The following is a 21584-nucleotide window of genomic DNA, read 5'->3' as shown; positions in this document are numbered from 1 at the left end:
CGTTCACCTCCAACAGTTGCTCGTGTTGATCACTTTGACTTTTGAATTTCTCCTGCGCCTGCCTGAGATCGGCCCTCAGAATGTCCTTTTCAATGTTCTGCTCATGGAACTCCTTTCTGGAAACATCTAGAGCCAGTGTGAGTTGGGCCAGGTCCTTCTCTTGTAATTCCAACAGGTACGTTGCAAAAAATCTCTTGTTTCTCCTCTTTGCACATGTGATACACCCTGGTGGTGCTTGGTCAGGTACCAGTGTGTCTGGTTCACAGGGACTCACTGGTACGGTGGCTGGTGGATGGTTCACCTGTTCATCATCACCCTTGTCTCCAGGAGATGATGGTTGGTCTCCCTTCATCTCCCGTGTTTTAACCTTCTTCCTCCGAGGTGGCTTTGGCGGGTGGAATGACGCCCCTCTGAATTTGTTAAACAAGGGCTGAGAATCCCAAAAGTCACTAAAAGTAACGTCCATCGCTGGTTTTTGATCCATCATCAATGTTTCAAGAAACAAAAGCAAGAGAATGTTCAACAAAAAAGTGTCGTTTTTAGAGCTGTGAGCTTTGAGCTGTGTGTGCTACTCTAGAAGAATCTAGGTACTTTCAAGTCATGTTGCTTTCATCTCCTGTGTTTGTTTTCATTTCTGTTGCCATGGTTACAATCAACACAACATTCTAAATGATGATTTGCTGCTGCTTTATTAACAAACAATAAAATAATGAAATTAAAGAAATCTAAACAGGGCTAAGAACCCCCCCCCCCCCACACACACACACACACACACCACCACCACCAATAAATAAATAAATAAATAAAAACTCAGGTGAATTAAAAGTTGATTTAAAGCAGGATTTGAAAGTCTTCAGTGCGGGGGCCTGTTAGACTTTGGAGGGTAGCTTACTTTACAGCAGGGTTTCTCAAATGGGGGTACGTGTGCCCCTAGGGTTACGCAATGGCCCTACAGGGGGGACTTGAGGGAGAGAGTGGAAAAATAACAAATGAAGTGTCCGTTTTTGTCCCCCCCCAGGCATGAGATGACTGGAAATAATAAAAACTATAGAAATAAATCTATTCGGGAACCACTAAATCTATTTTTTAACCTATGTGGGGTCGCCTGAAATTTCTGAAAAATGTAATTACTTTTTTGTAATTATTTTTTATTATTAAAACAACACAATCTTAAACAACTGTATTTCTATACTTTCACTTTGTGAATATAGTTAAACTAAAATGCAGTAAAAATAAATACATATCTGAGCTCAAACATGATTGAAAACTATCAAAATAGGGTCACGATCCAAAAAAGGTTGTTAACCACTGCATTAAATACTGTTTCTTTCCACTTATTTACTAAGTTAGATTCTTTAAAATGTGTGTTTTCACTTGTTCATTTCATCATTATGCTATATTGTTGTTTTTAAATAGTTTTCTATACAAAATGTTGTAGTCGAACAAAGGGGGTACCTATATAGAGTCGCATCTTCTGACATAGGCCACGCCCACTCCCACGGCATATTACTCTTTGTAAGTCACTACACATCAAAAACCTTCTTTTTCAAATTCCTCCATGGGGTTTTGTCTAATCAGTGTGGCACGTAGAGTCTTCAGTTGGACTTGATCTAAAGTTGATAAAATAATTTTGTTGGCTCAAAATATGCGCGAATAATTACTGAGTAAAGTTTTCTAGTTGGCTATAAAAATGTATAACTGTTGCATATCTTTGTCAAAATAAATGCTAACAACACCAAATCTGAGATCCTTGGTTGGCATGTGACTGTGGGGGCATGAGCAAAATTTTTTATAATTTATGCCACTAGGGGGTGCTGCAAATACGGGAAATTTATATCTCTTAAATGGCAAGACCGATTTTTACCAAATTTGGTGGGTATGACCTTGGGTCGCTCCTGGGGCCGTGTTCAGTTGAATTATTATGTTCAGGGCTGTGAAATTTACAGGGTACATATATAAGAGTACACGGACCACCCATACCAAAATGTGCACCTTTAGGTGGCGCTATAATGGGTGCAGATGCATTTTGGCCTGTAACTTTCATATTTTAAATCACATCTTCCAAAACTTCATATCCATTTGTTCACAGCAAATGGCACGTTGGCCTGTGTCCTGACGCTCGCCCCAAGCCCGTCATCTTTCGTGACGTACTTTCACGGGCTCCACGAAACCTGGGGGCCGAGTCACGTGGGAAGGCTTGGCCCCCTTTCATAACTGCTTGCAGTTATTATTATTATTATTATTAATCATATGCCAAAAATATTGCATTGAAAAAAACAAAACAAGAATGTTCAACACTCATAAAATGAGTGACAGATTACATAAATGATCAGATTGTATAACATTTCATTTAAAACAAAAATATAATTTTCAGTTTAAGATATAAATGTGTAAAATTGCTCCAACGATTGACATTCTCAGCTTCCATGAACACCACACATTCGAGGCAGTGCTTCCCAACCTGGGAAATGTTAAGTTAATAACAAATAAGATGTTAAACTGTCATTCTGTAAACACTTGAAACCTGAAATTAAAACCACTAGATGTTTTCTTGCAAGTGGGAGTGTAAGTAGCTTTTTCATGGATGGCCAAATAGGGAAGAACTGATGACATCATCACTGTAGAGATAGAACTGATGACACCATCACTGGTGAGGTAGGACTGATGACATCATCAGTGGTCACTGTAGAGGTAGGACTGATGATAATCACTGTGGAGGTAAGACTGATGACATCATCACTGGTGAGGTAGGACTGATGACATAATCACTGAGTCCGTCGACTCAGGAGGTGGGGGTGGGGCGTCCAAACAAATCCAATGTTGCACACGCTTAAACCAAGCAGCAGCCATGTTGAAACTCTCAAGTCTGATTCTGATCCGCAGAGATATTTGAGGCACACACACACAGACACACAGACAGACAGAGATTCCTTGCTTTTATAGAGAAGAGACGAGTGCAGTGCCCGTAGGAAGTATGTCTTGCTACAGAAAAGTGGGAGGTTAAGTAGCTTTTTAATGAATGGTTTACATGAGAGCTTTAATTCCTCTTTAATTCAGAATAAAAGTTGAATCCTCTTTCAACTGACCATGTAAATACTTAATTCCTAATGCAAATTTGCTATCTTGAGTTACCATGACTACTCATCAACATTGAGCTGTTCTGCAAAGCTGCATTTAAAATAATTTTATGGAATAATTCATAAATGGTATCCTTGCAGTCCAAACAAATCTGACGATGCACACCCTTGTTGAAAGTCTCAGGTCAGTCTGATCCTGATGCACTCGATATTCGAGGAACATACACACAGACAGACAGAGGTTCCTTAATTTATAGATGGATGTGCATTTTTGTATCAATAATTTCATTTGGTGCACTTCTTTGTAATTGCTAATTTGTGTTCAATAAAAAAAACTGGGAGCATCAAGTCATGACAAAAGCAGTCGGGGGGGGGGGGGGGGGGGGGGGGGGTGCAAAAATGGTCTTGTTAAAAAAAAAAAGCATGGGTTTGCTGAACAAAAAATATTTTGCACTGCAATAGCCTTATTGCTGTTCTAAATTATGAATTAATTTTTTTTAACCTTTTTCCAATAAAGGTTACATATTTTTACCCAGTTAGTCATGCTGGGGGATGATCAACATTTTCCTTCTTCAAAGGTGGACGCTACAGAAAAAGTTTGGGTAATTTGAGGTAATTTAGTTTTGGTTACTAAAAAAAATAAGATTTTTTGATAAATTAATCCACCCCATGCCAAGTAGAACTATAGAACTTTCACACCAGAAGAAAAAATAAATCAGTAATCTGGTATTTACACATATATCCTTTTTGTGAATAGTTAAACATTTGCACTTTCAATAAAAATGTAGCAGATTGCATTTTAAGATTTTATGCAGGCTTTTACATTGACACATTCTTGGCATTCGAGGAACAAATTGACCAGCACAACAATTAATGACCTTATCCAAATGTTTTTCTTTAAACACACTGAGGACAATGTGTCATGTTTTAATGGTGATGCTGAAATCATTGCTATTTCAAAATGTGAAATAATTAGACACGCAGAAGTCGTCTTTCCTCTAGTTTATTAGTAAAGTTACATCGTCTTCTTTCTCTACCCACACCTCACCCTCCTCACTGTGCTGGGTTTTGATGCCATAACATTGACGACAACATTGTTGATATTAATCACTTTCTTTTTACGTGTAAAAATACAAAGAGGAAAGACAATGGAATGGAAGCTGAGAATAACAATTCATCTTACAAACATGTTGAGACAGAAACAGTGCATTTAATAGCAGAGATCTTCCAAAAGAAAGAAAAATTAAGACAGAAAAAAATCACAACATAATTGGAGTTGAGAAAACATGACAGAGATTGGAAAGATATTGAAAGTACTGCTACAAATACAGCAATGTTTTCTCAATACAGTTGTGATTTTGGTCAAATCTTGCTTTATGTTTGCCTTTATACACTGCGGATTCAAAACCATTACATTGATGCTAAAATTACATACTGGTGATAATGTTAATGTACTATTTACTTTATATGTTTTGATGCCAGAGAAATCATAGTAAAACCTTCATGTGTAGGCTTTAAATTCTTATCAAGCAGCCTGCCTGACTATTCGGGGAGGAAAATAGAGGGAAAATTATTGACATACTCATATCTTTACAGCTCTATTGAAAAAGAAACATCTGTCCATTCCCATTCTCTTAAATTTTTAAAGGAAGCTAACCAGGAGCAGGACAGAAAAGTGATATATGTCGCATGGTCCTGGTTGAACTTAGACCGTGATAAAAAAAAAATTTAATCTGCATGGAAAAGTGAGCATTTGACAAGAAAGAACATGATTAATCAGACCCGTTCTTTTTATTTTTTTCCTGGTAGAATAAGTGTCACCCCCTCATAAATATCGAAAACCAAATACAGTTTATAATGAGATATTTTTTTTTTCTTCTTCCATAACTGGGAGTGTTCATCAGTAGAAAGGTCATGGATTATTTATTTCTATTTTGTCGTCTGTTGGAACTCTTACAGGCCAACCAACTCTTACACCCCATGATCATTGGTGCGCTGTTGCTCATTTTGGTGATTGGCTCAACCACGGTTTGGTTTGACCAATGGAAGGTTGTTGTTTTGTTTTTTCATAGCTGGAAAATCTCTGGTCTGGGTTGATCGAGGCAGTGGGTGGATTGGATTGGTTTACGGTGACCCACAGCACGAGCTGCTCCTGCCTTGTGGTGCAGCTTCTTGAAGATCAACTCCCCCTCTGGCCCTGCCCCCACTGCCTGCTGCACCCTGGGGCTCGTTCTTCGGAAGCTTTTTGGCTGGAATACAAATAATAAGTATAATAATTACACAATGATCGTAGACTTAACAAAACACAGCTACAGCATTGATCATTATTTCTTTTTTTCAGATTAAAGATTTTTCCAGACAAGACACAATCTGAGGTGCCCAAATGTCTTTATTCTAATGCATTGCTTTAATAAATAATATATAAATAATATTTCCTCAATTATGGTTAGCATTTTAACTCCTTGAAACCCTTTATGTAATGCATTTAGGCTTCTTCTCCTTTCTACTCAGAGCTAAATATTAATTAAAAAATCACCCACATCTTTTTCTATTCTTGATTTTATCGTGCACCCATGTCAACATTTTGCAATGTTTTTATTTGAAGGGTCAATAATCAAATTTAAAGATAATTCAGCAAACCACAGTCTACTTTTTTCCATTTATTGTAAATTGTAATTTCACCAAACACACACACTGTATTGTGATTAATGAACAAAGTTATTTCATCTTTTCTACATGTAGAAATAAAACTGGCATTAAACGTTCTGAAATGACTATGTATGTTGTCTTGTGAAGTAAATAATATTTCCAGTATCCGACTTTCACAAGCTGTTAACTGTGACCTGGGCTCAGTGCTGGTCAGAGTGACTCTGTCACACTACACTTGATGACACCTACTCAAGGTCTTTGCACGTCATAACTTTAACAAGTTTTTGTTGCTCTTATATTAAATCTGTGAGAGACCAACAGGTTTGTAATGAAACCCTGATTACATTTGGTTAAACCACAGAGGTCCAGACCTGCTTGTTTCTCTCAACAAAATTCAACAGAAATGAGAAAACAACCTCTATAAAGGAGTGGTTTTGCAGGTCGTGACCACAGACCACAACTGCTCGCTAGAATAAAGCTGCAGTAAAGACAAGAACCAATACACAGAAGCTCTGAACAACTAACATTCTAAAATATCCAAAAAACTGTAGACAATGTCTACATGCTTACCAATAGCCATAAAAATCTCATTAACGTTCATTGCTGTCTTGGCAGATGTTTCCATGAACAGAAGACTGTTGTCATCTGCGTAAGCTTGGGCTTCCTAAAGAAAACAAGACAAACACAATTTAAAAAGAAAATATTTCATTCGCCAACAAACCTACATTTATAAAAGGTATAAAACAATACTATTCACCATTTGCATGTCATGATTCATCCTGATATATTCTGATACTAAAGAATATGATATACATTGCGATATACAGTATCACAATATCAATAATTACACATTTCACCTTTCCAAGTACAAAATGGCATGAAATATATTTTTTTTAAACTTGTGAGAACAAGTAAATGGTAACTGACAGTAATTCAAGTACAAACATTAAAAACAGGGTTCCTACAGCTTTAGTCAAATTAAATGAAAGACTTAAGAATTTTAAATGCCATTTGAAATTAAATTTAGGACCCAACATAATTGGGGAAAAAAAACAGTAATCACACAATTTACACAAAATGACAGTAAATACACTTAAAACAAACAGGCAGATAGAAAAACAGCAATAAATATATAAAAGAACAACAAAAATACAAAAAATAAGAACCATTTAGAAAAATCTTTGTTGGACAGGGAATTTTTGTTAAATTTATATTTTCCCATGTTGTTTATACACTTTTTTAAAAACAAATGTTACCATTAATTTTGAAATGTGAGACTAATTACAATCATAAAATCATACTTATGTGTTAAAATTTAAGACTTTTGAAACATTGATTTAAGGTCTTATTTTTAGATTCATGAATTTAATGCCTTTTAAGACTTCTTAAAGATCCGCGGGAACCCTGAAAAACAAGTGGTACGTTTATCAAACTGTCAGATTATATTTTTCAAAAAAGTTTAACTCTTGCTTCTACAACAGATTATGATTCTGTTAAGTTCTTAAAGGGAACATATGCTATTTTTCACCAATCTCCATTTGTTCTAAGAATCCCACAACATAATAGTTGAGGTTTATTTTCCGCAAACTCGCCTGTTTTCCAGAGTTTTAGCTTCTGAAAAGTGACTTTCTGAGCAGTTCTAAAATCAGGCTGTTTAGGGTCCTACTTAATATTCATGAGTGGGCGTGTCTATAGACGTTTACTTAATGCCTCGCTCTTTTTCAGGGTGATCAGTGATCAAAGGAATATTATTTTGCTATCCACACACTGTTATTGTTTTCAGCCAAAAAACTGCACATTACAGTAAAACAAATGGCTATTTAAGCGGCTATTGTTATTGTGAGTCCGTCTCAGAGCTTCAGGGTCCGTGTTTATCTCAGCAGCAGCAGTCATTCAATCTCTCACCGGAGTGCTAAGCTGCTAAGTCACTTTCTCCTCCTCTGCTCTTCTAACTACAAGAACAGTACATTTAAGGTGATAATCATTTGTTTTGTCCAACTGCTGCGTCGCATTGTCACAAACACGTCAGATCAGCAATACAAGGCGATATAACAGGTACTGGTTTCTGACGCTACACTGTTGCTGCCCACTGCTCCTTAGGGAGGGGTTAAATGCAGAGAATACATTTTGTGTATGTAGATTTACATATGACAAAGTATAATATATATTCCTTTTTTACTAGAACGACAGGTTACACAGAAGTGCCTGAACACATCTCACAAACTGAATTTTTAGCTTGTGTGCAGCATTAGCAGCTAACTCTGCCTTTCTGCCTTGCAGAACGATAACATTTTTGCAAAAAATCTTTCAAGAAATCAACGCAACAATGATAAAAAATGATCTAAATCTCTGTCAGACTCGCTGCTTACACCGTCAGACATGGAGAGTTTATCCCTCTTGATTTTTGACCTCATGCACAAGAACTGAACGAGAGTGAGGTTTCCGAGAGTGTTGTTGGCCGCATCCTCAAATTTAAATAGGAAAAAAAAAAAACTAGCGGCGTTTACAGCAGAACAAACAGTTTTTGATTTTACCTGGAAATCGACAACTCTCTTGTTGGCCAAATCTGCCTTGTTTCCTGCCAGTGCAATAACAATATTTGGGCTGGCCTGTCGCTGAAGCTCCTTCACCCAGTTCTTTGCACGTGTGAACGAATCCTTGAAACAACAAAAGCAATTAATTGACATCAGGCCTAGCTGTTATAACACGTGTTGCCTCAGGTTGATCTCACTTACTGTGTTGGTGATATCATAAACCACGATAGCAGCCTGCGCTCCTCTGTAGTACATCGGTGCCAAGCTGTGATAGCGCTCTTGTCCTGCAGTGTCCCAGATTTCAAACTTCACTGTTGTGTCATCCAAACATACCGTCTGTGTGAGGAAGGCAGCTGAAAATAGAAAATGTCTTTCTTCAGATCAGATGAAAAGTAGGTGCACAGATTCAACTACAGAACAAACATTTAAAAATGTAATGACAAATAACAGACACATTTGAACTTACAGGGGAAAATAGAAATGCATCTGCTCTGGCAGCAGAAGAATTATTTAGTTTTAAGACAAGAACAATTACAATTACAAAGTAGAAGTCTCGCAACTAAACTGGAACAATGGGTTCACAGTCTGATGCCTAATAGTACATGGTCTGGTACTGACCCAATCCCAGTGGTGAAGAACCACCTAAACTAAAGCCCTTTGTTTTCTTTGACTTTGATCAATAAGGTCAGTGATATTTTGTCATATGAAGCATTAGTATGACTAAAATAAAAGCAAAAAGTATCATTTCTACAGTTCTTTGTTAACAGATTCAGATTGTAATATAATCATGTTTTTCATTTGTTAGAAAGAGAACATTTGGACTAGATTTGTTTTTAAGGGTTAAAAACATATCAAGTTTAATTAAAAAAAAAATCAAACAGTAACATGTTATATACTTACTGATAGCTGAGAGGGTTAACCATTTTCCTTAGTCATATATGGTTTGCTTTTCTAAACAAAATCTAGATTTAATGCCCTGGATGAAAGATAATGGAGAGCACTGAGGAAATGTGTATATTTTCTGAATTTAAGGCCCATCTGCATTTATCTGGCCTAATCAGCCAGCTGTCACATGACGGAGGAAACCCAACATCCACTGACACGACACATACTTTTAAGGCTTTGTAATCTTTGACCAGGCATGCTGCTAACCACAAACTCAGCAGAATATAAAACATGCTGAGCGTAAGCACCAAGCATCCTGTTCCTTACTCCTACAGTCACACTGCTCATGAGCAAATCTGACACAGGAGGGAAAAAAAAAAGTTCAGCACTTGGAAAAAGAACAGAAGAGGAATCCTGTGCCACTGATTTCACCAAGCTTCTTTAAGAGAAGTCAATATAATATAAGCAAAGATACCAAAGGACATCTGCTTTTGAACAAGCCTGGTCCAAACAAACAACTGAAGTTCCAGTGTTTGAATGATTGCACATCAGATATGTCAAAAGATCAAAATGTGATTTTTATTATTATTTTTTCCAGCAAATACTGTGATTTCAAAGCAAACTAGCCTAGATAAAATACTGCAACTTCCATTATGTCCTACAATAAGTAAAGGGCCATTCGTAAACAAGATCCTTCAGCTCCGCCCATGACAGTGTTCAGAGGTAGGAGCTAAAATCATTAAACATAACGTTACCTAACCAATAGAATGAGTCACGTTCTATTGGTTGGTGACATCACTCAGAGCTGGGCACTCACAATTTTTCCTTTTTTTGTAAGACTTATGTACTTTCTAAAGCCAATGCCTTTGCATTAATATGATCAAATTTAATGGGAACAAAGAAGTTGTTTTCCATCAGCTTCAAAACTGAACAAAAGAAACCCAATTTTTTAATACAAAACCTGATTTTGGTTATAATTAAACTTATTTACTTTATAGGAATCTGTTTAAATAAACATTTATTTGAACAGACTGTGCATCTATGAGTTGCTGATATGAATCAGATGATCAACAGGTTATACCACTCCTAAATGGATGCAGAAAACACAAAAGAGTCAAACCTGTAAGTAAGCATTTGTCTCAGTAGTAGAAGGGTGTATTGGTCGAACATCTTGAATCATTAATAAATAGAAGCTAGAAAATGGCTAACGATGTTTACATAGTTACTTTTTGTTGATGAATGAAGGACAGTTTTGTCCTAAGTCAATTAATTTGAGAGGAAATAGAGTAGATGCATTTTAAATAGATATACGCAACCTTTAAATGATAGGCCTAGCTATATCTAGATGATTGATATTGATGATCAGCTTTCCTATATTCCACATTTCAGTGCTTAGTTTTGTGTCATCCAGTTCTTTGGACTTTATTCCTAAAAAGACCAGGAACATTACAGTGGATGGATTTTTACATTGCACTTTCCAAAAAAAAGGGAAATCAGACTTTGAAAATGCAGATGTGAACAGCAATTTGATGCCACCATCGGACTCACGACCGTTCCACCTGAACAAGGAAAACACCTTAAAATGAGTGAGAGTACGCTACGATTGGAACCACTGGATAGTTTTAACAGTATAAAACCAGTTGGAGTTATGTGAATGGTGCAGTTCCTTGAGTAATTACTGCGTGTTAACCTCCAAAAGAGTACGTTTAAAAACCTTTTTTTGCATTTGCAGCTTCTAAATGGCCTCTATCCTAGTAAAGTTCATACTTTATAGTCTTGCAGTTGAAAAAACTAAAATATATTTTATTTTTTAATCATTTTGGTGTTTTCTCAGATTGTTCTGTGTTGGTTTCATCAAAAGGAACCCTCACCTCCGATGGTGCTCTCCTGGAACTCGTGGAACTGGCCTTTGACAAAGCGCAGCACCAAACTGGATTTTCCTACTGCAGACTCTCCCAGCAGCACCAGCTTAAACTGGCAGATTTTGCTGCTTGCTGCTGTACCGTTGGTCCGTGCTGGTCCACCACGCCCTGCCATGCTGCAGTGTTAGAAATTATGAGGGGAAGAAGAAGAAGAAAAAAAAAAAAAAGGATCCACAAACTCGATCCTGGTTTCTTAGGGCAGGTGACACAGCTGGGAAGGGTTTGGGACGGACGAGGAAATGTTGGAGGAAGATGGCCTCACCAGTGCAAGCTGTAAAAGCAGAGAATCTAATCAGAAGATTTAATCACATTGCACAAAGACTGCAAATGAAGATTTTAAAAGCATTACTACAGGAACACATGCTTTTAAATGGAAACAGTGGATAAATGGAGACAGTATTTTCAGTTAATCTCTTTAGAAGTAAATAAAAAAAAATTCAGGCAAAAACAACAATCATTTGAACTGCATACCAGCTAAACCATTTTTAGCCGAGGTTAAAAGAAAACTCAGTGTGTTACATTAAAAAAGACCCAGCATTAAGATATATATATATATATACACAAAATTCATTAACGGCATCAAATAACATCAATTTGTATGAGTTCTATGGAGGTTTTAGGTATTATCAGTGTAGATCAGTGTCAGATTAAAAGGAAAAAAAGGTTACTGTCGGGCTGCATGACACAAACTGAATAAAAACAGGTATAAAAGACAGGTTTTAAAGGAGGTGTATAAATGTAAGAGTTAAACATTAAAAACGATCTTGAATAGGTAAAGCTTTAACAGAGATTTGACGTGGGTAGGTCAGATCAGTGTCAGATGAGAAAAGTTGCGAGTCGCAGCAAAAGCATTGTGGCAATATGTGGTGCGTGTGAACTCGCTGGATGGAAAAGTTTGAGATGTGTCTCACAGTGTCGTTCCACGCTAAGTAATTAAGATGTTGGAGGTTGAACAAACTGGAACTTGACTCGAACACCTCTAAGAGCAGCTCAAACTGGGGAATGCAGCAGCAGAAATGGTTTACACTCTGATTTGTTTACAATGCCTAATAATAACTAGAACTGCAAGCAGTTATAAAAGGGGGGCCAAGCCTTCCCGTGCTACTCGGCCCACAGGTGTGCTCTTCTGTAAATACCCTGTAAATTTCACAGCCCTTAACATAATACTTGAACTGAAATAAGTTAAGTTGTTGTTTATATTGTAATAAGCCACGCCCACTTTGACCAATCGTGATTAACTTCGAGATATGGCCTCAGGAGCTACAGTGCCCGTCTGAAATATGTATTCATGTGAGAGTTTAAGTAGAGTTGTCAATTATGGCCAAATGAGTATGTGTTTGAAGGTTGGATGTACAAAGAGGTGCACGTACTCTGTAGTGTTATAAAGGGGTATAATTGTGGGTGCAAAGTAAAATAGCGTGTGTAATTTCACTGGTTTAATTCTATGGGACATGATTATGATAAATGTGTTAGTTGTTTTTTTTTTTAACTCATTCTTATCTTTTTTTGTTTGGTGCATTTTTCTATAATGTATGTTTTTTGGAGTCATTGTGTATTTTTGTATCTTTCTGTTGTCTTTTTGTTAATTTTTAGTATAATTATTGTTTTTTGCTGCCATTGTAGTGTGTTTAAATCTATGGCACATGCACATGATAAATAAATAAATAGTTTGTACCAACGAGGCGTTTAGGTAGAATCTGATAAAAGACAAATTTGTACAAATAAAACTATTCATTTAGCATTTAAGCTTTCTTAGTGCAGGTGTGTGTGTGTGTCCTTTTAACTGCAAATGAATGCCCTAGTAGTTGCTCCACCACGTGCGGAGTGAGAGTGTGTATGTGACTGGAGCAGATCAATTATAAGCTGTATGTAGTTTTGAAGGATTGGAAAAATAAACGTTAGAGTCCATATTCACTGGTGGACACATATGGGAGTTTTTGCATCAGAGGTGTATGTGTCCCCAGGCCCCGCAGGCTTGACCCCCTAATAATACATCAAATTAATATAGTGCTTTTCCGACACTTAATGCAAAAAGCATAATTTTACTGCTACTGATTTGAAAGCCACACTAAGTAAAGATCCTTCACCAGCGGTGTGATATAAAGCTAAAAAAATAAACACTTTCACTTCTACTCCAACAAACCAAAAGTTAACCAATAAAACACTTCATACTAAACCTCATATATAAATACATATGGCCATTGTCTGCAGTGCAATTGATATGGTAAATAAATATTAGACAATTAAGTTCAGAGAAAAAAGTGGAATGTAGACATTTGTGTTCAATAGAGTGATACACGAGGCCAACCATTTTCTACATGGTCAAAGGACAGGAAGCCCAACTCAACTGAAAGAAGGAAGTGCAGATGGCTAAAGATTCACTGCTGAACACAATAAAATTGGGAGTTCACCCCACGTATTAAAGGGACAGAAAAATGCAGATTCAGAAAATTGAGAAATAGTCCAAACTTTTCCAATATACGAGAATTTGAATGATTGGGAAAGAAAAAAAGCTGATGTGACAGCGTTTCTGTGAAAAGGTGGGAGGTATGCTGAGGCTGCTAAGCGGTGGCAAATCTTTAGCATGTGACAGAAGATCTTGGCTTTGTTCATAGAATATTCAGAGCTTGTATGTTTAATTGGTAGATGAAGAGATTTTAAAAACTATTTCCGTCTTGCTTGAACAACTTTGGTGTGCTTTTTAAAATTGAAATCAACTTTACATCAAGTATGTAGTAAGGAAAAAAAATGATGTAATGAGTGGATACAGTACAATAACATTTTTTGTTTTCTTTAAAGAAAAAGAATAAATCTTTGAGGAAACAAGACAAAGTGTAACCAATCATGCAAGTAAATGTTGATTCTTTCAGGACTTTTATTTCCTGCCTCATTCATAGAAGTATAATTAAAAACTGTGGAAACACGAAGAAAAACACCAAATGTAAAGCACTATAATAAGACTGTCAGTAGATATTTGGAGTCAAAATTGCCTGGATCAATTTGAATTTGAGATGGCATGTGCATAAAATGTTTTTTTAATGTTATTAAGTGTATATATAGTTAGTTGTTTTTTTATTTATTTTTTAAACGATGGCCGCCGCTCATTAACCAATGATTAACCTTTACCGTTAAGATCTAAATGTTCTATTTGAGAATCTGTGAGCGCACACTCCACCAATTTAACACGGAAGTGAGGGGTAGTCTAGAGAACTGGGAGATTTAAGTTTTTTTGAGGTGAAATGATCTTATACAGAGCTTTGGTTTGCTTGCTTCATCGCTGCAAAATGGCCACCTGTTGCAAATGTCGACACACCCACGAGTTGATTCACAAAAGTACCTAATTAAAAAAAAATTGACCCTCAGTAATAATCCGTTTAAGTTTTTGTTATGATAAATGGACTTGATTTATAGCACTTTATCCCCACACTGAAGCAGTCTCAAAGCGCTTTACATATCTGCTCATTCACCCAATTACTCTCACATTCACACACCAGTGGGACAGGACTGCCATGCAAGGCGCTAGTTGACCACTGGGAGCAACTTAGGGTTCAGTGTCTTGCCCAAGGACACTTCGACACATAGTCAGGTACTGGGATCGAACACCCAACCTCTCGATCAGAAGACAACCCTCTATCACCTGAGCCACGGTCGCCCCTATTCGCCGTTATTGGTTAAACGGTTAGCCATGAGCACTAGAAAACCCACAAAGCTGCTTTTTTTAATTAAATACATTTACTTGCAATGGACAACTACCATTCTAGAACACTCCGTTAACGACACTAATGACAAACTTCATGTTCTTCAATTGGTTTTCAAAGAATGATTGAAATACTTTCAAGATCAAAATTTGAGGGAATGATAAAAACAACAAAAAAACCATCAACATCCCCCGCTGAAAAAAACCGAAACATGGGCAATAACTCCGGAAAAAATAATTGCGCGCTTCTCATTTTCGAACTCCATCAAGGTATTGATACCCTGAAGCCATACACCAAATCGGACAGACGGAGCTCAAACCTATATCCCCATTCCACACTTTGTGGCGGGGGATAATGAATAGTAATGGTGCAGCAACTTTACAGTCTTCAGTTCGGAATGGCTGAAGCACTCTGGGCTTTTAATTATTAATAATTAAAAGGAATGTCCCGATAAAACTTTTTCAATTCCGATACGATACCGATATTGCAGCCTTGGGGATCGGCTGATAACGACCCAATACAATATCAACACGAATCATACATATTTTTATTACTTAGTCAGCAACAGTAGGAGATTTTAGATGCAGTCTGATAAAATCCAATATTCATTTTCTGGCTGATATCGGACAGATATCAATATTGGATTGGGACACCCCTAATAATTAACATATAAAGTATATGTCTGATGTGAACTAATGTTTCTACAGGTATTGTACCCAACAGGTGAAACCATGATAATACCACACAGCTACAGTCTACAGACAGAAAGGAAAAATGCTGAGTGTCATAACAGCAACGCTAATGACCAGCTGACTGGCTGACAATCAGAGACTCTTACCCTAAGACAGACCTTCACACAAAGTAGCCTTTTGAGGGGTGCTCTGATGGAATTCCTAATGGGCACTGAAAACCTCCAGAGGGAAGTGAGTCGGATGTAGAGAAGGAACAGTGAGACATGGGTCAGAGAAAGGGAGAGGAAGCAGGACAGGAAGAAGGGGCGCGCGAGAGAGAGAGAGAACCTGTGAAATATTCATTGTGGCCTGTGTGATACTCAAGAACCACGTAAAGGTTGCTGTGCACTAAACATCCAAAGAGGAGAATATATTTATATAGAACTTATAATATGACACTAATATAATGACATTTGTCACAGTAAACTGGTGATTCCTTTTTTCAGTTGCTTAATTCTCTAAAACAAAATTTGTAATCCTAAACTTTAATATACATTTGTATTTATTCTTAGTAATACAAAAACAGGTAGTCATTGTTCATTTTTGCCAAATCAGCTCTTTTAGAAATCATAGCCACTACTGGTTTCACCACAACAAGCAGTGTCTTGTGCTGTTCTCTTCACCTAAACTTTAAGGGTGGAGCACTTTAAGAACTGGCAGTGACTGATAAAGAAAAAGGAGCTATATCACTATAATTATGTCGTCTATATTACACAAACCAGCTTAAGCCCCTTTTTACCCCGTTTTTGAAAACATCTAATTGAAACTAGTTTAAAAAAGGAACATTTGTTTTGGGTATTTTAATGTTTTCATCAAAACAATGTTAAACACCATCAGGCTCACTCGCAAAATACATAATTTTCATACAAGCAGGCATATATGCATGTATAATCTCACATTTAAATCTGCTTGAAATGAATAGACATTCGCATCAGCACCCACAAAAACAACCTATTATAACAAAGTAGGTGGTGTTTCATAATTTAGTCCTGTGCGTAGCCGTCTATAAATATAAATATTTGGGTGTGTTGAGGCTTAAACACAACCACTCAGCGATTGATACTTCTTGGGCTTGTTGTGAGCCAAAACACAAAAGACGTGGCTTGGAAAAACAAACATTACATAAAGTGACATGGGAAAACATCTTATTTTCTCCATTTGTCGTGATGTGTGGCCTCTTTAAAGGAACAAGGTCCACACACCATAAACAGAAGGAAAGCTTAGGCATTTTACGGTAAATCCTGCTCCTGACTCAAAGGTCCAAACTCTCTTCCTCTACTAGGTCATAAAGAAAAGGCACAAAGACATAAACGCAAATTACGTGTTGTACAGACCAATCAACAGAATTATACACAGCGATTTGACACAAACGCTGACAGCAGTAATAATCATGCTTGCTATACTGTGATAGCAATGATTCAAGTTAGCAGCAGATGTCTGAGTAAGACAAACTCAGCGCATCACATCTATGCTAACTGCTAGATAAATGTATGTATTTGAATTTTAAAGCACTGATGTCTTCTGGATTGTATTTTTGTCCAAATAGAAAAAGACATATTAGAAGTTCATTTTTCCAACCATGTGTATGCAGTAACCATATGGGGTTTGATTAGAATCAAAAACATCTGATTGCTGGCCAACTAATGGTTGGGTTGACATCAGTTGGCTAATATTTGGGATATTGAGATAGTACAGTACCCCCCAAGCATAAAGGGTTTAATGCAAAATATGGATTTTCCCACGGCTTCATGATACCACTATTGCATCCATGGGTATTTGTTGATATTGCTATTGACCTGATACTAGGGATGTAACGATTAATCGTAAGGCAGTTAAAAATCGATTCATAGGTATCACGGTTGACATCGATACTTTGAAAATTGAATCGCAGTACTTTTTTTTAAACAGCAGAGGGCGGTATATATTTATCCCTTCTCTTGTCCAGCAGTGTACGCGGCGGGCAGAATCTGCTACTACTTTCTTTTTGTCCGCCTTCTACTCTTAAACATGTTCATAAATGATTCCTTACCCCTTTCGCACCGAAAGAATATCTGTAATATTACCTGAATATCTGTAAAAGTCACGTTTTTCTATTAGCTCTGTCTGCTAGCATAGCATCTCTTCTGGGTTACCAGCGCCCTCTGCTGGTCCAACCAAATATCTGACATAAATCAGTTCAATGACTGTTTTTTGTTTTTTTTCTATAGTCCAATTGTTAAGGCACAAAATAAATTTTCAGTTGCACTTTTAAAAGTTTTGCATTGTTTACTATAGAACCAGAATTTAAATTAATAGGCTTCTTCTTCATTTGTATTATTCCTTTATTTATTTCTTTCATGATTTATTTTTAGTTAAATTGCATTATTATGAATAGTTTATCAAGGGATTATTTTGATAATGAAAAATAAAAGGAAAATAGTACAGTATTTTCTAGGAATATTTTTCAGTCATTTGTGTACAGTCCCTTTTTGTAAAATAAATCGTGAGAGAATCGTATCGTGAACCCAGTATTGTGAATCTAATCGTTTCGGGAGTTGAGTGAATCGTTATATCCCTACCTGATACCCCACCCCAGATGCCAATATTCATTATCAATATTGGATAGGGACAACCTTAATGTTTACAAAAGGTAAATGAGATCTCGGGGAAAAAAAAAAGACGTCTGGAGGATGTAAAGTTTATGACTGTCTTTTTGTGGAACTCCAAGCTGCTTCGCAATAGTTCAAACCAAAAGCTGGGGTAAATCTGAATAAGCAGGCACCAAAGATTGTACCTGCGTATGATAGACCAATACAACGGCTGGCCGATTTTTGCGTTTTTTACATGTATCGGCATCGGCCAATGTGGGCTGCTGCGTTTGCCGATCTGCATTATTTACAGAGAGCAGAATTATTTTTTACTTGTTCTACATCACCTGTTTTTAATGTTTTACTTGTTGTCGTTCTACATCACCTTTGTTAATTTCCATAAATGTTCCTATTCAAAAATTGAGACTCGTACCATTTGTTATCATCGTGTAATTTTCATGATGTAAATTGAGAGAGCAAAAGTAGTATCAGCTCAAGAAAATCGTCAGTCTGTATTGGTCATTGGCTAAGGCTGATGGGGAGAGAAAAAAAAAAAAATGCATATTTTTATACATATATATATAATATACATATATATATATATAATATACATATCTCTACCAATCAAGAGGTATTCCCTTAAACAGAACAGGATGGCATTATGACAAAGACTGAATTGGGAAATAGTATTGTGCCAAAAATGTCAACGACAAGATGCACATTTCTATAGAAGAATACTCTATGATACATAATACAGTCAAAAATATACGCCCAGGATGTTTAACATCCTAATTTAAAAAGCTTACTTTAGGCCAAATTAGCTATGCATGCTCTTTCCTTTCCTTTAACAGGAGCAATTGTTAGTATTAAGCTGACATTGGTTTACATGGTACTTTACAGAATAATCATACAGTTTAGTCAGAGAAATATAGAATACAATAAATAGTTTTCATGTTTACAATATAATAAATCAACTCCTGCACTGCATTGGCTCTTTATGGTCCCAGTTCTTTGGCAGCCCTACATTTAACTACAGCTGAAGTTGACTAGTGTTAGCATTAGCAACGTTAGCGGCTACAATCGTCGTTTAACTTTACTTACCGAGTCCTCCGTTGTCAGCTATTATACGTTGAACAAACTGGAAGACTCAGAAACAATAGTACAACAGTTTATGCTGTGAATGCTGTCGCGGGTTTCTCGTAAAGAGCAGTGTCTTTGCTTGTCGCTATGGGGAGGATGTAGGTCTGCGAGGTCTCGGTTCAGACTGTTGGACATTTCGTCTCAGACGGACTTGGCTGCTCACTTGACGCACTTAACACTCACGCAACAGAAAAGTCCACAGAACGGCTTTCGTTCCTGTTCACACACACGTATCGCCATGTTAACTCGTGACACTTACTTTACTTTTCGTTTCTCGCTGCTTTAATCGGTGGCGGATATCTCCTCTTCCTCCGCTTCTTGGGTTCTGGCCTTCCTTTCCGGTTAGTGATTTTTCCGGGAACCTCCCACTCTTTGTCAACATCAGTCCGACCAATCAGAGCAAGAGTAGCCTTCATACGTCACCCAACGTCATATCGAACCAAAGTGACGAAGAATGTAGTTTTAATTCTGAAAAAATAACATCTAAATATGAACAAATAATAATAATTAAAAGTGTTGCATTCAACTTACTGAGCAGTGAAGTCATAATTATGAGATAGTATCTATCTAAACTTCTATTTTTTTTTATTGTTTTTATTAATTATTTCCTAATTTTGTTTTTTGCTTTTCCACTGGCGGGAATGGGCTTGTTAAATAAAATAAAATAATGTAAAAAAATTTTCTCATAGTTTCTTATGTAATGTCGATATTTATTCAATATAATTTTTACTCAGATATAGTAATAATAATAATACATTTTATTTATAATGCACTTTACATTTGTAACAAATCTAAAGTGCAACAATGGGTGCATAGGAATAAAAACAGGTTTAAAAGTATAAAACAGATATGCTTTTTTGTAACAGTTTGTGTTTATCCGTGGAATATTCTCATTTTATTTTATTTTGCTCTGTCTTAGGTGTTAATGTAGTTTTTTGGTTATTTTTTTTTTCCACAAAAAATGTGTTTAGTCCAAATAGTACGCATTATATTATATATATATATATATATATATAATGTTATTATGTTTCTGTAATTTTACACTGATGATGGAGCTTTGCAGATGGTGTGTGAAGTACCTGCAGCACACCCTGTATGTTGCTAATTGCTGATTTGATTTATTCATTTATTTATTGATTGACTTTGCTTCCATGCATTGTTTACAGTAGTTGATCTAAAGGCATATTACCCCTAGGGGACGCTGCATGATTGTAGAACAGATGATACATTCATGTTATTGATTTTCATGTCGAACCTTTCTTTCATCAGGAGAATGCATTTACATTTGCAATATATTTTCCAACACACTTCTTTCAACAACTTGAAGGTATGATGACAATCATATTTCATGTATTGTGCATATTTATCAACACGTTTTGAAAATCAAACATTTTAAGGTTAGAATAACTTGCATTAAATATTAATATTGTGTTTATTGGGAAATAACTATCATCATTTATAGTTTAAGCTTAAAAATTACATGTTACGAGGATACTTGCATGGAATTTTGCAAATTAAAAAGGAAATAAAGGTAAAATAATGACCAAAACACATTTAATCTAAAATCCACACAATCTAAAGCCTTTCAGTTTCATTCACAATGTGACTTTACATTTTATTAGTTTAATTTAATTTGTTTATTAATGCTGTTTTTTATTTGAGATCTTATCAATACACCAGATCAGAGTATCAGCAGAATGCTATATACCAGTTGAAATTCAAAATATGACTTAAGTGAAAGTACTGAAGTAAAAAATCCCATAAGTATTGAATGTACAGAAATTCAAAATTTTGATCCTAATTATCATCATAATTGCATAAGAAAGCACTGATCCACAATCTGTTACATGTTTTATATAGTAGCGTTGTAAAACTTAATAACACTGTGGAGTTTTATTAACTACCATAACATTTAGGTTTGTGTAAAAAACTTAAAAAAAAAACACATCAAACCAACCAAATCACCATTATTCACAGAATGAATAAAGAGCTGCTCAATAGGCTCAACATCTCACAAATAAAGATAAGAAGAAGCCTGAGTTTGACAACTCGGCTGACTGACTAACTACATTCCTCAACACTTTGTTTTATTTAACCAAAATGACGAATAATGCAATGTTCATTGCTTATTTTGTTTAGCTAACCAGACTTTATATTGCCAGCATTAAATTGCTGCTTTTATGATACAAATCATTGTTGATTTCTAAAACCTTGAATGTTGGGTTAAAATAATGCTCAGGCGGAGTATCTTCATCCTTCTTAGGGTCAATTTCTGCCAATGTGATTGTCCACAGAACAGCGCTAGATATGACCTCCCTCTCTCTTATTTGCCCTTGCATTGATGAGAAAAAAACTTAAGATGACAGTAGAAATAAGTACTT

The 21584-nt window shown here is 36.2% G+C and overlaps 1 protein-coding gene across 1 annotated transcript; it reads right to left on the bottom strand.

Annotated features, from left to right (window-relative positions):
• Positions 1–4064: 4064 nt before the first annotated feature.
• rab5c (RAB5C, member RAS oncogene family) lies at positions 4065–19568 on the bottom strand. Its single transcript, XM_028455375.1, has 6 exons — positions 19463–19568; positions 11017–11338; positions 8462–8613; positions 8261–8383; positions 6297–6390; positions 4065–5326 (listed from the first exon to the last, which is right to left on the bottom strand). The coding sequence occupies exons 2-6, from the start codon at positions 11180–11182 to the stop codon at positions 5202–5204; spliced, it is 660 nt and encodes a 219-aa protein (XP_028311176.1). The 5' UTR covers positions 11183–11338; positions 19463–19568; the 3' UTR covers positions 4065–5201.
• Between the last annotated feature and the right edge of the window lie 2016 nt (positions 19569–21584).

Source organism: Gouania willdenowi, chromosome 8, assembly GCF_900634775.1.
Source record: "Gouania willdenowi chromosome 8, fGouWil2.1, whole genome shotgun sequence".
NCBI classification, from domain to species: Eukaryota; Metazoa; Chordata; class Actinopteri; order Blenniiformes; family Gobiesocidae; genus Gouania; species Gouania willdenowi.
This window is presented reverse-complemented; position numbering and strand designations above follow the sequence as displayed.

Excerpts from the sequence above, each read along its gene's own strand:
- rab5c (XM_028455375.1), bottom strand. The coding sequence starts at position 11,182 with ATGGCAGGGCGTGGTGGACCAGCACGGACCAACGGTACAGCAGCAAGC. Across the intron at positions 8,614-11,016 it reads CCAGGAGAGCACCATCGGAG|CTGCCTTCCTCACACAGACG; the intron begins GTGAGGGTTCCT and ends TTCTATTTTCAG. Across the intron at positions 6,391-8,260 it reads AGAGAGTTGTCGATTTCCAG|GAAGCCCAAGCTTACGCAGA; the intron begins GTAAAATCAAAA and ends TGTTTTCTTTAG.